This window comes from Micromys minutus (genome assembly GCF_963924665.1).
Source record: "Micromys minutus genome assembly, chromosome: 2".
Lineage (NCBI taxonomy): Eukaryota > Metazoa > Chordata > Mammalia > Rodentia > Muridae > Micromys > Micromys minutus.
This window is the reverse complement of record NC_137971.1, coordinates 10,647,063-10,665,068: the sequence shown is the minus strand read 5'-3', so window position 1 is coordinate 10,665,068 and position 18,006 is coordinate 10,647,063. Positions and strand designations below refer to the sequence as shown.

The 18,006-nt window shown below is 39.4% G+C and overlaps 1 protein-coding gene across 4 annotated transcripts in view; it reads right to left on the bottom strand.

Moving 5' to 3' along the window:
- SORCS1 (sortilin related VPS10 domain containing receptor 1) overlaps positions 1–18,006 on the bottom strand; it is a gene marked incomplete at both ends in the record, with an annotated part of 518,044 nt that overhangs the window by 88,462 nt on the left and 411,576 nt on the right. For all 4 annotated transcript variants that reach the window (XM_080911273.1, XM_080911272.1, XM_080911274.1 and 1 more), the window contains one exon: positions 8,904–9,050. In XM_080911273.1, coding sequence (XP_080767399.1) covers positions 8,904–9,050 — 147 coding nt within the window. The remainder of the gene's footprint in view (positions 1–8,903; positions 9,051–18,006) is intronic.

The following is an 18,006-nucleotide window of genomic DNA, read 5'->3' as shown; positions in this document are numbered from 1 at the left end:
ACAAAGGCCACTTTGGAAATTGGACTGGCTTCTAAGAAAAAAAGTATAACCTGAAGCAGAGAAGGTAGATTATGGATTTACATGATATGAAAAAGATATGAATAATACCAATAATATCAAAAAAGAGGTGGATTAAGAATCACAGTACAGGGCTGGAGAGGTGGCGCAGTGGTTAGAGCACTGACTGCTCTTCCAGTGGTCCTGAGTTCAAATCCCAGCAACCACATGGTGGCTCACAACCATCTTTAATAGGATCTGATGCCCTCCTCTGGTGTATCTGAAGACAGCTACAGTATACTCATATAAATAAAATAAATAAATCTTAAAAAAAAAAAGAATCACAGAACATAAGCAGTCAACACTAAAAGAACAAAGGGACATGAAGCTATGAAACTGGGTGAGTTGACATGAGAGTACTTGAGCAAGATCGGTCATTCCAACCTCAGAACGTGACATCAACATAGAAAAGTCTGCATAGCACACGGATCTGCCCTAACATCTGCAAGTAACAGACACAGTGAGGGCCCAAGATTCTCTTCCCCTTTTGAATGTATATTAATTGTATAAAACAATGATTCCCATCACTGACATTTTCATACAAACATAGCACATTTTCATATTTATCTCTTTTCTTATCTCCTTTTTGATTTTATCCAGTTCAAATGTCATTCTAATGGGCAGAAGTCAGTAGTAATGCAATCTATTTTAAATGGTACTTTTCTTTGGTGGTGGTGGTGGTGTGTTTTGGGTTATGTTGGTGCTGCTTGTATCCTGATGTTAATCCTTCCCCTGACAAGGAGTGGATCATGGACTCAGGTGATTCCATGTGGACCTGCTCCCCAGCTTAACTGATCAAATTAAGGCTAGAGCCCATGATTGGGCAATGGAAGGAAAAGGCATGGCTGGGAGTTTTAAAGAAGGAGAGAGAGGAAAGAAGAGGATGATGAGATGGGGCGGGAAGGGTGGGGAGAAGAAGATGGAGGAAGAGGAGGTAGAAGATGTAGCCAGGATGAGCCTCGTGGCCTGGATGAGCCGAAAGTAGCTAGGGATCTCAGCTGAGAAGTGGTAGATCTGCCCAATCTAGGCGCACAGCTTACAAATATTATAAACTGAGCTGTGTGTTCTTTGCACGAACATATTAGGGTTAAAGAGTTACTGGTACAAATCTGTCTGGTATAAATATAAAAGTCTCCAGTATTTTCCTTTCACAGGGCCAAAGGGATCTGAGTGAGATCAGGTCTGCCTTGATGTTGTACAGACCAGACACAGGGGTGGATGACCAGGGGAAATGTGAGTGGTAGCTCCAGGCATTTTCAGAAAAAAAAAAAGAAAAGAAAAGAAAAGAAAAGAAAAGAGGGGGTGTGGTCAGCTTAGCAAGTGAGCAGTGGGAACCAGCGCCAGTCGATCATCTGTGGGACAAGCAACAAGCAGAGACCAGGAGAGCTAGTGTGAGAGCAGAGTAGGGAGGCTGCTGGTCCCAGATCCTAGCCGGACCTAGAGGGAATGTTTAAAATTACACATCACAGTGGTGATTGTGGCTTATTTTTGTTTTGTTTTGTGGTCTCTGTGTTCACAGGGTCTCTCTGTATAACCCTGGCTGTCAAGGAACTCACTCTGTAGAACAGGTTGGCCTTGAATTCCCAGATCTGCCTACTTCTGCCTCCCCAGCACTGGAATTAAGAGAGCGTATTACTGCCAACCCGGATTTACATGAAACTTTTACAAATTTGTTCATCTATGCTTAGAGGCCTTGACCAAATTATTTGATTAAGATAGCAACAGTTATCCAAAATGGATAGTATTTTATATATGAATTTTGTTTAAAGTAGTCCATACACTAAACTGTCAAAAGTACAAGCTTGTACTTGAACGCTCACCTTTTCTGTCTCAGGAAGATTACTCCCTAATCTTATTGAGTTGAGTGTTGTTGGGAATCACCAGTGTATCTCAGTTAATATTGTTAGACTATTATGTGTGTCTGAGGCAGTAAATATTCAGAGAGCTTCAGAAATGTGATTATTAAATGTTCAGAGGACAGAGCAAATGATAAAGTAAAAAATGATACACAAAAATAAAAGCAGCCAGACACTACAAAATAAAATCACCCATCACAATAGGGTAATAGGGTCTTGACTAAAACACGGAACCTTTTGCGTGAAATCTTCACATAAAGCTTTAAAAGGAAGTTTCAACTTTATAACCTTCTGGAAAAGAAAGTTCAGCCTCATGGAAAAGAAAAGACCACAGCCAAGCACATAGCTTCTTTACATGTATCAGGAAGAGCACAGGGCGTGCTGAATGGAACCAAGCGTACTGCTGTTGGACACCTAGCTTTTGCTAAGACAGGATAAGTGGGGCCATCACACCATGAGAGTTTCCCTGTCTACTGCTGTGTATACAGATCTCTGCTTCTCTGATCTACCAACATTTCTTTTACTCTAATTAATCCTCAATGATCTATTTCAGGCTTAGTACAATTTTTATCTCACTCAGACAACCTAAAAATGAGAACAAACCAAGTTCTGCGTTGCATATTCTGTGGACTCTTAAATATAAGTTTTAAGGTATAATAAAGGCATATAACAGCAAGGGTACTTTTTTGTTATATTATGGTTTTACTGAGAACAAGAGAAAGCCATAGACCTGAGTCCAGGTGCCATATAGCCTAGGTATCACTCATAGAGAGAGAGAAACTTTATGGAGGGCCATTTAGATCCCTTAACAAAGCACTAAATGCCCATACAGGGGCATATCCAGGTCACATCTCGAGACAGTTGTTTGCAACAGTTGGAAGACTGTGAAGCTCAGTTGATATAAAGCAATGATAATTTGGCATGGAAACGTACTAGAACAAAGAGGAGAGGCCATTTTCAATCAGCTCCCCAGAACTGCTCTCTGGCCCTGGCGTTCAGAAGGCCAAAACATTAATTTGAGAACAAAAGGCACCAGTTCATGCTGCAGCATGGTTTAGAAATGATCTCTGTGATTTTCTTCCCTCACATTCGTAATACAGGATTGCCCCCAGCTGGTACTTAGAGAATTTTCTGTTTTTCTTTCTTTCCTTTTTTTTTTTTTTTTTTTTTTTTTTTTTTGTCTCTTCCACTTATCAAAGAGTTTATATAAGCTGATACCAATGTCTCAAGAAAATGAAGAGCAATGATTTCTCTTTAACATTGCTGTGTCAAATGCTGTGGTGTGACAAGATAATATATGGATTACTGTAAGGGCCATCACACTGTTCTGAGTTTGTGGTGGAAATGAAATGTGGCTGCCGAATTATTTTGACCTGGAAGGGGCTGTAGGTGTATTCTTCTCCTTTCTTCTGCCCTTCCTGTTTGTATTCTGCTTATTGAGAAACAGGTACATAACCTACCTTACCCCCTCAGGTATAGTTACTGCAATGATTTTTCTAGGGAAAGCTCTAGCAGAATGAAGACAGCAAGGCATGTTGCAGGGATACTTCCCTTCCTTCCTTCCATACAAGGAAAATATGAGACTGCTCATTGATGTCATTCGGGTCCTGGCTGCTGACTTAGTGAAGCTGGAAAGCAAGCGCATTCAGGAACTGTCCTTTCTGTCTTTACTCACACAGACTCATCAGCCAGAACACATGATGAACCTCCCTACACTCTCTGAGACACTAGATTTTTAGCCTCTAACCTGATCACACTGAGTTATCTTGAGAATCAGATGTTCGTGAAAGTTCATACAATAGGAAGAAAGGCATAAACAGAATCTCATTCAAACCCTAAAGCCAATCAGTGAACTTCCAGGTCAAATGACCCGTCTTTGTTTTTCCTGTATTCTTTCCTTTTATCCAACAAAACTGTTTTAATCATTATAAGAGTTCCATAATGCACAGCTAGAATAAATGAATTCAGTGTTTCTTCCTCTTAGATATTTAGTATTTAATCTTAACTGAAATACTGTACCACTGTCTGTTTGCTTCCTCCTTTGGCCTTCTGAGACAGGTATCAGTTTTGGTCTCTGTGTAACCACCCCTTTCACAAACATCTTCCCCTTTCTAGAACTTCCAGGCTCTGGTAAAGGACATTTTCATTTTGATGCTGAGAGTAGCTCTGCTTATACTTCACAGGTAGATGACAACAAACGGTATTTGTCTTATGGTCTTTGGGTTGCTGTACTAAGCACAGTGTTTCTCAATGATCCATTTCAAGTCCAATGGGGAAACCACTTGATACCACTCTTCCAATGAATACAAAGACTTAGCAAACCATTAGGACTGATTTAGTACACAATCTCAAAGCCTACTTTTGTTTCTTCCTGTAACAACAGCCTCTACATTTTATCCTCCCAGTAACACAATCCCACATCTGCTAATATGAATGGTATACTAAAAAACACAAGTCAGAATATATGAATGGTATACTAAAAACCCTCATTAGGCACAAGATAGCTACTCAGTCCCCAAACAGCATTCTCTAATATTTCCCCTCATATACATGATTTGCTATATCGACGTTACTATAAATTGTATTGAGAATTAGAGTTATTTGTTTAGAATCCATTATTTGTTTAGAAAAGATTGAATTCTCAAAGAAAAGGTAGCCCTCAGACATGAGTGTGGGCTATCCAGTCCCCATTCCACACAGCACATCATGTAGGAGCTACAGAATTAATCAACAGCTCTCTGTTCAGCTCCACTTTAAAAAAAAAGTTAAATGAATCCATAAAGAAGTCAGAGTCTCTGCACAAAACACCGTGCTTGTTCCTCAGAGGCCCAGGTATTTGGCACAGGCTCAGGTGTGCTCACATATTGCCTCTTGGGAGCCCAACTTTGAGGCTTTGAAGAAAGAGGGACTGTGGGCTGTAATACCCTATATAGTTGAACAATGCAGTCTTCAGAAGGAAGAAATCCCAGCTGAGCCTTCAGGCAATCAGCCTGAAAGTCCTAAAAATACAGCCCTAAATGACTCTGGATGTCTTATTCTGTAGAATACATTTTGTCAGGGACATTCCATTTGGTGTTGTAATTTGGGACTTGTTCTCCTTTTGTAACAGCCATACTGGAAAACCTCTCTTCTGATCACTGGGCCCTGCTTCAGTGAGGTTGACACTCTCCACGTGTTCACAATCTAAACGCACTTTCTATCTTCTTTCTACCACTGCCTCCCAGGCCTCTATTTCTCTCTTCTACTTTTAAACAGTCTAGGTGTTTTGTGGTTCAAAGGCTTCTCTTTCCTATTTGGTGCTTTTGGAAAGATTTTGTAAAGTACTTTGTTCTCCTCTTCTGAATCCTTTTGTCAGTCTCTCCTCCTGACTCTGCTTCCTGGTTTTTAAAGCTTATGGGAAATTGTTTTGAGTAACCAGATTAGTAAAGAAGGAATATCCATAGACTCTTAGGTCCTGTCTGTCTACCTCCTAATAACTCACATCTCTTTAACCTCAGTGAACCACTTCATTTTGTTAACATTGCAGTTAACTTGATCCCATGAGTTCAGAGGGAGGATATGATGACAAAGTCTTCAGTATGAATAACTGACAGACAAGATGTACAGCTTCTGGGAAATCAGAAAGTCAAGGGCCTCCCCAGGTGTGACTGTACCTACCATATGAAACACACACATTTAACATATATGTTGAATCCACCATGAGGCAGGTTTATATGATTCTTGATATAGCATTCTGGAATTTTTATGAAAATGGTCATGATCCTTGTATTCTTGGAGCTCACATTTGACACACAAAGATGGGAAAGAAAGTCAGAATATAAATATGCTTAGATAGTAAGAATTGTAAAGAAAAATGATGGGATAAAAAGATTTGGCATTGCCAGACACTCATGAAAGCCACCTAAGGAGCAAGGATCTGAATGCAAAGAAAAGGCCTGTTTTGCAAATGAGAAATTTAAAACCAGAAATAACAGGAAACCCTACTGCAAGGCATGCATGAACACAGTAAGTTTACACTGTGAAAATAAGTAGACTCTGTTCCCCACATTGCCTTGTAGGAAAGAAAGGATGGAGAGAAACGGCAGAGTCTAAGAAGGAAGAGACACAAGCCAGGTTCACAAGATACCATCTAAGTTATTATAAGGTATTTGATTTACTGTATTTAAACTAAAAAGCCATCAGAAAGCTTATGTAAATGATGCATCTTTAAACTTTCATGTGACATCATTTTTTTGTGGATTTGGCCTAATGCCCTTATTATGTTAACTGGGTTCCCAAAATTGTACAAGAATTCACATGTAAGATGATGAGAATCCCTGCCCCAAGTTGGTTCTGACTGATAGATAAAGTTGCCAGCAGCCAATGCCTGGGTAGAGAGACAGAAGTGGGAATTTAAGATTTGAGGGCAAGGGGACTGAGAAGAAGAAAGATTTAGAACTACCATGCTAGGAAAGGAAAAAAACCAGGACTGAAATGTGTAGAACAGACAGCCAACAAGTAAGAGTCGGGGATCATGTCCTAGGAGGACTGTAGGCCTGGGTCTGGGGCAGCCAGGATGGAATATAGGATTTAGTAAGCAATAATTCAGGAATATCAGAAGAGAGACTGTGGAGGTTTGGAGTGGACCAACCATTGATCTGTTTAAGGAAGGCATACTCAGGGACGGAAAGTGAGGAACATGCCACCGCCACCTTCTGAGTGATTGAGTGGGCTTATTTGACTACTGAAACACCATTTGATAAAAATGGAGAAATAAGAAATCTAATATAGAATATGTGGAAAAGTAATAGTACTATCTAGGGCCAGAAGTATGCTTTGCTCTACAGAAGAACACAAATGAGATTTTTAGGGTGATAGAAATTACATAGCATAAATTTCTCAAAAATTCACTGATTTTTATGTGCATTTAACCTCAGTAAATACAATTTTTAAAATATAGGCTACTCTGTGGACTGCAAAGTAGAAATGGTGGGAGTTGTCATCATTAGGAGACTATAACTGAGGACCAAGGAGAACATGATTACTGCTTAGATTAGACTACTGGCGGTAGTGATAGGGATAAAAGTCTGTACTGTGTTTCTATTTTGGAGATATAATAATACATCTTCATTATCCTTGGTTGTGGTTAAAACAAAGAGTGCCTTGCTCCGTGTTTTGCTAACAAGAGTCACTTTCAATAGTCACAGCATGATAGTATCAAGGAGGGGCAAACCTGTTTAGCTGAAGTGGTTAACAGTCCTTCTCATAAGCATTGATCTTCAAGTTCTGTGGTAGGAGAATTTACTAAAGGGCTGGTATTTTTGAACATTATAGTTCCATAACCTGGAATAGTTGAGTAGAAAGTTGACCTATTTCAATGGCACTGATCCATACCTTGACTAATATAGGGATTTAATGAATAACTGTTACATTTACTTTGTCTATCACTGGCTCTCTGACCTCTTTATCACCACTGGCAATTTTGCTCCCTGTAAGGTGCCAGTAATAAAAATGGAGTCTAAGTAGCACTTGAAATTTAAGACTGCTTCCCTGATGCACCATGACAGCTTAAATATCCTCTACAGGTAATGAGGACAAACCATAGCTGTTGGCATCCTTTCGAGAAAGATGGTGACCTCCCCCCTACTGCTATGTGATGAACCTGAGAAGTGACTGCCCCAACATTGTGCGATAGAATGAAGCAGAGCGAAGGTAACATCAAGGACGGAGTTGGGAATAGTGACATCAGTAATAGATACACACAGAGTCGGGATAGATATAGATAGAACACACATATTCACATCTCAAGACCTTCCTCCTGTAAAGCCAAGTGATTTTTTTCCCACACTGATGGCTCTTTTATATGATCCTAAAAGTAATGTCTGAGCTGTTTTAAAGAATGTAATAGTATTAGTAATATACTTTATTTGACAATTTCTTCTTTCTCTGTTTCTGCATTTGCTCTGTACCCACTGGGGTCTTGAATATGTTGTGATCATTGGAGTCAATAAAACGTAATTAAGAACTGTTTTATTTATAAATAGAGTCTCAGGCAAGTTAGTTGAAAACTCCTTGATAGTGCTTATCATCTTTCTTTTGGATACCATCCTATCATTAAATATGTAAAACATTTTCTGCTGATAAATCTGATAAAAAATACCATTGAATGAAAGCCATGATTTAAACCATGTGTGTGCACATTTTTCTTTCAAGGGTAATGTAGTAAATAGTTTAGGCTGTCTTTCAATTCATGTGTCTTTTATACTGATTCTATGTTGGTAAACTGAAAAATAGCTACAGATAATAAATAACCATTTAAGGGTTACTGTGATCCAATAAAGCACCGCACAGTGAAACGGGTGCTGGGCTGCAGTTTCCCTACTGGTCACACTTTTTTCTCGTCCAAGCATTATATTAAACTGAATGAAATATACAGAGGAAGCAAATGGATGCTTAAGTCAATAATTTTTAATCCTTTGTTGAATCATGAATTTCTTTTGAAATGGAATGAAACCCTGGATTCTGTTCACCAGACCTATACATAAATGTGTACCATTTGTTCTATGAGAAGGGATTTATCATGAACTGTAAGAAAGCTCAAGAAACAGCCTCACCAGAGGCGAAGAACATCTTATTTCCCTCACACTGCAGGTGCTCACACAAATCTGAGGTGGGGGAGTGGGGTAAAGATACAGCTCGGTTGGAGAGAGCACAATTTGGCACAAAAACATGACAGAAAAACCCATCACCACCACAGCCATCACCATCACCACACAAAACACCAAACAAACAGAACTATTTCAGACTAGAATGAAGAAGCTTATAAGGGTGCAAGGGTCTTGCCTATGTTCCTATCTCATCAATTCGACCATCACACACGATAGGACTTTTTTCCCCTTCAGCTTCTGCCCACCCTTTTCATCAACTAGACGTCCCAACAGTATATTCAATGTTTTGTTGGACTCCAACTCCAACTGTGTGGGAGATGGTGTTCGAGCGTGCAGGACTCACCAGCAGACAGTGCACAGGGTCCCCCCTTAGATCTGCATCTGGAGCCTGCAGCAAACGCCAGTCTCTGCCTTTGTTGTAAGTGATGAATGTCTTCACTTGGTTGTCAATCTTCTTGTTAGCCAAGAACATTCCCTTTATCCCTGCTACCTGGGAAAAATTGACATGGCTGAAAAAGACATCAACTCGGCATATTATTTGACACTAAAATGCACCATTAATCCATAGCACAACGTGGGGGGGGGAGTGGGGAGCCCAAGCACATTCTAAATGAGGGATGACAAAACGATGACATCCTAGAAACTCAAAGCAATGATCCACAAAGAGAGCGGCAGTTGCCAGGGTGTGACTTAGAGCAAGGTGTGATGAGATGGAACACTGGGGACTCTAAATGCACTGAAGTCACCATGTTATGGTCACATGCTGATGGACGTATGTCACTGAATTGCTTGTCAAGTCCATGAAATATAAAACCAAAACTCTGGTCCTTCCCGTAAAGTGTGGACTTCAGGGGCTTACACTGTCAGCAGCCATCAGTCCCCAAAAGTCCAAAACATTTGAGTCTGTTACTTGACAAGCAATAAGTAAACAGGGACAATTTATATTGTGTTCTAGTCTCCAGGCAGGATATTAAATCTATTATCTCTCATTTAAACTTTGCAATATTACTTATTTGTAAAACGATCGATAATTCTATTTTACACATGAGATATATCTCTGGCACACCCAAGATCATAGTAATCAATGAGTAAATGTCAGACCTAGGATTTTGACCCAGAACTTTATAGTTTTAGAGCGTAAAGTTATAATGACTACCTAAATGACTGAGGCATATTCTGCCCAAATCAACCGAAACATGATGATATAATTACTATTATTGCATTTAAAAATTTTAAGCATTCTACCTCTTAATTCACCAAATTTACTGGCCATTATAAAAAAACCAAATTATTAAAAAGTAATTGTTTTCTTTTTATGTGCATGAATGTTCAATTTTCGTGTCTACTGCAGGAAAGAAGGGGGCATTGGTTTCCATTATAGATTGCTCTAAGCTACCATGTGGTTGTAGGGAATTGAACTCAGGACCTCCGGAAGAGTAGCCAATACTTTTCACTGCTGAGCCACTTTTTTTTCTGTGTAATTATTTTCTTATCATGAAAAACCCATCTCTCCAGTCTCACGTTTTTCTTGCCCTTATCAAAACCAGTTGCTGTCAGGGCTAGACAGATGGCTCAGTGATTGAGAGTGCCAGTTTTTTTGTTTTTGTTTTTGTTTTTTTGTGTTTTGTTTGTTTTTTGTTTTTTGTTTTGTTTTGTTTGTTTGTTTTTTTCTTTCCTGGAAGACCCTGGTTTGGTTCATGGTATCCAAATAGCAGCTTGCAACCATAAGCAACTCTAGTACTAGGAGTGCTGATGCCCCCTTCTGCACCTCATGGGCACCACACACACATATCATACACATACATGCATGTAGGTAAAACCCCCATACAATAAAATAAAAGTAACAAATTAATTAATTAATTAATTAATTGGTAACAATCGAAGACATGCTTCCTTTTTTTCCACCTTCGAAGGCTAACAATTAGCAGGCTTTCAAAACTGTAACATAAATGACCATCCCTTGTAGATTCTCTCTTCAGAATTTAGAGCTTACCAAACACAGTTTAGTCTGTGTGAAATGATCACAACCCAGAGAAACTGGGGGTCAATGAGGGAAAGGTCCAAAATGTATCGACTTATAGTGATAACATCCCACATATGTCTACATTTCTTCATCCAATGCCCATCACCATCATGAAGTAGAATTGTCAATAACCAGGTACACCGAATGAGAAAATGGAGACTTAAGACTAGCTGGGACACAACACACTGAATACACAAACATGCTTAAAAGCATATTTGAAGACATTTCACTAAGCTTAGGCCCTTTATCTTTTGGTGTGTTTAATTTTAAGCAGAAGAAATAAACAAAAGTTGTCATTTTGCCTTCCCCTGTTACTAGGATAATCTACGCTCATTTCGTTGCATATATAACTTCCAGGGCTTGCCCCAAGCCTGTGTAATGCCTTTCATGCTAAGTCTTTGTGCAAGGAAACTAAGCTATTGAAAAATTTTCATCAGTTACAGTAACAAAGAATAGGCTCTAATATTTAAATATATCTGACTTCCAAAATTCTTTCAGCAGACATAGCTCAGAATTTTTCATTTCTCAGAGGCTGGATCTCAAACCTCAGTAGACACATAGACAGTTTGTTTTTGACATGGGCAGATCTCATTAGTCTCCACCTGTGGATTTGGCATCTGGGATAATGTAGAGATGGGCCAAATGTGGACTCTTTTGCAAGAAGATTTGTAAACAATTAGATGGTATAAATAAGTTGTTGAGAAGAACTACTCAGGAAAACAAGCCACATTCTTGGGGCAAGCAACAGAAGCCACAACAATGTCTGGTCCATTGTTGATTTTCAACAAATGTGCAAGCCATCAACTCTGGGAGCCATCAACTCCAGGAGCAGTGTACTTCCCACAAACCCTGTGTTAATTAACAATGACATTTAGTTATTCATGATAACAGATCCAGAAGGGCTGCTTCCTAGGAAACCCAGTATTAGTTTTGCATATGTTCAAGAGGCTGTTACATACTTAACTAGAGACCCACTTTCAGTTTTTTAAGAAGCAAATTGCACAAATCAGAAATTTTACAAAGGCTGCTGGTCTTCCCTCTCAATGAGACTGTCCAGAAAAAAAAAAAAAAAAAAAAGACTTAGTTATTCAGTGCTCTGGCAGGTTATAAACATAAGTGCAAAATGAATAAAAAATGCTATCTATTCCAGTTCATTCCTTCTCTGCTTTCTTCCCTGTATCTCCTTCTTAGACAAGAGTCACAGAGAAGGAGGCTATGTATTTAGGAGCTAGTTCATTTGATTTGTAGAAGTGGTGACTTTATTGGCCCCTGACTGCTTGGCATTATCAAATGCCACTTGAGCAGAGAGCTAGGCTCTGCTATTCATCCCTGAATGTGTGGTCTTCAGGTTTATCTTGAATAAAAACTTGGCAAAGAAGTAAGAATGTGTGTCAACAACGGTAGAAGCTGGAAGGAGTTGGGTTATTTTTCTCTTGTAACAAAGGTACTTTATCTGTATGAGTTGCTGTTTTTTTTTTTTTTTTTTCTTTTAATTGTTTTGCTTCTTTAGTTTGTTCTGCAAAGATGGTAAACTGTGTCTTCCACTGCTCACTGTAAACTGGATGGATGTGTTTTTCTGTGTTTCTCAATGTACTCCTGTGAATGAGGTTTCTTATTCAAACAATTTTTAAGTGAGGTATTACCATCTCTTACTTGGATTATCTATCAATTCGTCCTTTTACTGGGCAAAGTATAGAATTGGAGGATGTCCATTTGTGTCCATTTATTTGAATGTATGAGATCATGCTTGTGCCTGTGGTGGGAGGGAAAGAGGGGAAGTGTGTGTAAGTGTGCAAGAGAGAGAAAGAGAGATGGGGGAGGGAAGAAGGAGGGAGAGAGAGAGGAAAGGAGGAACCCTATTAGGAATGACAGAGCATGTTTAGAATGTCACATTCTCTGTATTGGTATTTCACACATACTTAGGAAGGAGTGGAGTGGTGGAATGGCAGGGGACACAGAAAAGAATAGCCAGTGGAAGTTACAGCTTCACATAGACACAGAACTACCAATAAATATTGTCCTCTGATACACCCTGCTACTGGGAGGGTGTCTTTTGAAAAAAAAAAAACCCTGCTAAATTTCATGCTTATGGAATTCAGCATAACAATCTCTGAGGATGTTGCCTATGTTGGAATCTATCTTTCTCTCTCATTGTTCCTCATATGGAGAAATTTTATTCCACAAGTCTCCAAAGTAATTCAAAGGTATTTATTGCCCTTTAACATCACAAGCTAAGAAAGCAGTTTGATTAACCTTTAAATGTGACACACAACCCTCAAACTTCAAGCTGAACAGCACATTTATTGCCCTCGGGTAAGAGCCTTAAAGTGCTGTGATCCTTCTCTCACCTGCCTTATTCTCTTAGTTCATGCTGCCCACCCTCAATCTCAGAGACAATCCCCTAATACATCTCTCTCTGTTTGTTCCTGAGAGACAACTCAATACAGCTCTTCCAGAGGGTGCAGAGACTAGCTGTATCCTAATCCACTGTCCCCAGTACTTCAGTGCGTTCATGATTCTCCATATATGCATGGTACCTATGTCTTGGTGTCATCTAAGCCAAGGGTTCTCTAGCAGCCATTAAACTCTTACTAGAAGTTAAAATGACCTGTACTATCAAGATCTATAAAGCTAATATAAATGAATGATCATTAAGTATAACTTCTTTAAAACTATTCTTTGTACAATCCCTTTATATAAGAGATCCTGATTTTGTTTTTAATGAGATAGGAAGTAAAAGTTCTCATTAGGCAATACAATAATTCTGGAAGGCATAGGAAAAAGGACTCCTTTGACTTCAGTTAAGCCTTTTCCATGTCTCCAAAAACATCAAATAAGGCAAAGTACATAACAATAACCTACTTAAATGTATTGAGTGCTCATGGAATGCAAGGCTTAACCTCAGCACATGGATCAACTTCATGTGTTTCGAAAATTTGAAATCGTCACTTTTAGGGTGAGAAAATACATATTCAGATGTGGTAAATCAACTGCCCTATGCCATTCAGCCTCAGACAATTCCAATTCCAGACAGCCATGTGGTTCTCTTGCTTATTCAAATTTTTCTTTGAGTCTAGAGAATTATACAAGTAATACTCTACTGGCACATCCTGCTTATAGGGACCTATCAATCACGAGTCTTTGGTGCCTTTACCCTGTAATCATTCTGTAAATTCCTGAACATGGGCTTCGTTTCTTTAGCCACAGAAGATCTAATAACTAGAATATTTTAAGCACCTGTCCCTTCATCTATCAAATGGTCTTTGAGATTTAAAATAGTCTAGATGCTGAGCAGTTCTTTCATGGTTTAAGGGATAGAGATCAGACATATCCCCTTTCATGTTTATTGTCTAGCTAGTTCACTCTTGTGTCAATTTTTCATGTGTGCCAAGTGAAGGTCAGACTTGGGGGCCCTTGGGCCGGAGCACTTTGCTTATTTCTTTCTCTGATGTTGATGGGCAAACCATGATTCCTACCTTTGCAGACTTAAATTACAAATCTAAGTGTATGAGGTTGGGCTACTTTCATCTGAGGATCTCAGGCAGAAGACATCTGTGTTCCTAAAAAATTGGATGTGCCACTATAACCAGAGAACTCACTTGATTAAGTTCCTTTTCTTTTATTGAATATTTTTTTATTTCAATTTCAAATGTTATCTTCTTTCCTGGTTTCCCCTCCAGAAACACCCTATCCCATTCTCCCTTCCCCTGCTTCTATGAAGGTTCTCCTCTACCCACCCACCCACCCACCCACTCTCTTCTGCTTTCCCGCTCTGGCATTCACCTACATCGAGGTCCTCTCCTCCCACTAATGCCCAACAAGGCCATTCTTTGTTATATATGTGGCTGGAGCTATGGGTTGCTCTATGTGTGCTCTTTGGTTGGTTGATATTGTAGTTCTTCCTATGGGATTGCAAATCCTCTCAGCTCCTTCAGTCCTTTGTCTAGCTCCTCCATTGGAAATTTCTTTCTTAGTCTCACTTGATTTAAAAAAAAACTATGTTCCTCCTCTTCTTTTTCTCTGATACTGGTGATTGGACTTAGAACCCTGTGTATGCTCTTCACCCAAAGAGCTACCCCCACTCATACATATATGCTTCCCCTACTACCTGATTCAGTAGCATTCTCCTAGAAAGACAGTATCCTATCATACATCCTGCAAGGACTCTGATTAGATTGAACAGCATTTGTATTTTCTGCCATGGACCTTGGCTTTTAAGATCCAATATTCCTTAAGAAGTCATGGTACAACATCATCATCATCACAACGGCTGGGTTTTCTCTTCTAAAGAATAGCTGAATATCATGTGCAGAAGACACAGCCTGCTTGCTGTACTTCCTTCATGCCATGTCTCACAGTTTGTCAATTCTGCACGTGTCAGCCATGAAGCTCCCCTCCCAGCCACAGCCTTTTGCACTCAGCTGCCCTGAGCCATCATTCTCCACTAAACCAAAGTGTTCTTCATCATCATTAGTTAATTTTCCCTTCCCAAGGGTGGGTGATATTGTCCAAAGCTCTCAGCATCCCTTTCATTGTTTTTATTTTATTTTATTTTTTATTAGATACTCTGCATTTACATTTGAGGTGTTATCCATTTCCTCTGCCCTGCTCCCATCAACCCTACTCCTCCATTTGCCTTCACAAAGGTTCACCCCTTCCTAATCCCCCCCCTCCACCCCATTGCCTTGGTATTCCCCTACATTGGGAAAACATGTCTTTCCTGGACCAAAAGTCTCTTCTCACATTGATTCCAGACACTGCTATCTTCAGCTACATATGTAATTTGATCAATAGTTCTTCTAATGTGTGCACAAAGGTTGGTGATTTAGTCCATGGGAGTTTTGGAGAGTTTGGTTGGTTGATAATGTTGTTTAACCCATGAGGTTGCAACCCCTTTCACCTCTTAAATATGCTAGAAATCACAGTTCCCAGACACATTTATCACATCTCTTCGGCTTTTGTCACCATGAAGTATGTTCTCTTTGTTACTCAATCCACGTGGTCTTTAAAGCATTCATGTTTTTCAAGAATAATAAAATTTTTGTATGCTTGGATGCATGATTTCTAAACATATATATGTACTTCTAGAGGACAAAATTAGCAGAAATATGTATTACTGTCTGAATTTATATGTAACTTTGGATTTGGTTCTGAAAGCCTAGATACAATTACTTCCTTTCCACTAAATTTTCCTCACACTTTCTTCTTCCCCTCTATTTTACTTCTCCCAAATCTGGGAAGACCAGGCCTATTTCTCAACACTTAACCACATCCTTAACAATTAAACATCCAATATCAAATGTAAGCTATTGACCTCTTAGGGACTATATGATGCCCTAAAATCGCAAACTCCTGAATGCTTAGATTTCAATCCTAAATTTGCTGCATAACCTAACAATTCTGCCCGTGAACTTTCACCTCTATTTACTTATTAAGATGAAGTAGCTGTAGTCACCTAAAAGTTAATGTAAGAGTTAAGTGAAAAAAAAAATGTGGGAAGTTTGTTACACAGTGCTTTGTATATGACACCCCAAAATCGTAGCTATCATCACTAAATTTTGTCAAGAAATCAATTTCTGGCTGTTCGGTCTGTGACCACATTTTCTGGCTCACATTTGTTTACCTCCTTGAACAGAGAATATGTCAAGTGGATAGATAACTCACACTGTGAGGAAATTCTAGTATTCTAGCAACTAAGTCACAGTACTGTTGCAGTAAATTAAAAAAAAAAAAATAAAATGACTTATCTCTTTGATGGCTCCACAGTCTCACTCACCCGGCCCGCTTCCAGCATGCAGCCAGCTCATGGCCTCTGTTGCTTGGTCCGAGCCACCACCCAGGTCTCACTCTGTTCCCGAGGTGTTTCTTTACCCCAAATCCCAACACAAACCCACCTCTAAGGCCTGATAGCTTTTCATACAAGTTTATATATCAAATGCTCAATCCACAAACCCTGTACACAATAAGACTGCATCAAATAGACAAAGCTACAAACTGCCCTTCTGTATGATATTAGATTTACAAAAATCCTTAAATGTTCATAGCCATTTAATGCCAATTAAGCCCACCTGAATCTAGTTTATCCTTCTGGATCTCCATCTTGGAGTTCCTCTTGGTTCTCCTCTGTCCTCTGACCTCTCATGTCTTCTGACATCTGACCCTCTATCTCTCCACCTCCTTTACCCCGGCCAATCACCGGCTCTTGCCTTTATTTCACTAATTAAAATGGGAGGGTTTAGATGAAGTCGCCTCATGAGTATGTGACTAGGCAACTCTTCCTGGTGAAGTGGAATTAGCATTAAAATAGGAACAGCTTCAGGGCAATCTAAGCAGTACTCTGTCTCGAATGCTTTGTCTTTTTCAATTACATACTTTATTACATATACACGCAAGGGTACAGACTTGAGAGGACAGTACTTGTAGCCAGGTGGCCATGTGTGTGAGAAAAAGTCATAGATTTACATAGCAACTGAGCTTTTTGTGTTTTCCACAAAGCTCCACCTGTGGGTGTGTTCTTCACATATCATTCCACCTACACATTTATACTCTGCACAGTTTATATCTGCTAAAATGGATTCACAATAACACACATGCAGGAATAGCAGGTAACTGGCATGCAGAAGTCATACAAAGGAGCAATATTCTCAGTCACACAAAATGTGAGCAGACACACACACACTATCTCTAGCACACCCACCTCCACCTCATAAGATGCTCATCTCTGCTGCTTATTAATTCATTTATGGATTCTCTTGCTTTTCACTTATCTCTAAGCGCTCATCATTCATTGCAATTCTACAGGGAAATTCATGTTGGATGGATTTCAGCTTCCTGCTAGCCAGAACAATCAGATTTAAGAGAACATTTGTGCCTGTCCTCCTGTCTGCCAATATTCTTTCTATCTAGGTAATCAGCAAACACGCCACTGCTATTCTGCTCACATCAATTTCAACTCAAGTTGCTCTGAACTGTCAAGCTAATAAAACAAAGAGACTTCTCTCCCTGCCCCAGGATGCAGAACACCTTTACATAATGCAGTCACACCACTGCTCAAAGTGATGATAATACGATCCAGCAGTTTCTCTACAGATAGTCAACAGCAAGAGACATGAAGGGCGAATGCAGGATTAACAAGGAATGCTTCTCGTGCCCAACGGTCACCCTGCTTCTCCTTGTCCCATACCTGACACAACATTTGAATTCACAAAGCCATTTGTGGAAAAAAAAATGCCTGCACACAATTTACTGAAAAGTCACTTCTGCTCAGCTTGTTCACCGGTTCCGTCATCAAGGGATCACTGAACATGGTCTCCATTTCTGACAGAAAATAAAATTTATCTAGAGAACTCATGTTGAATTGATTCGTACAAGGAAAAACAGGTTATTAGAAAAAAAAAAAACAGAAAATGTGTTTTAAAAAGTT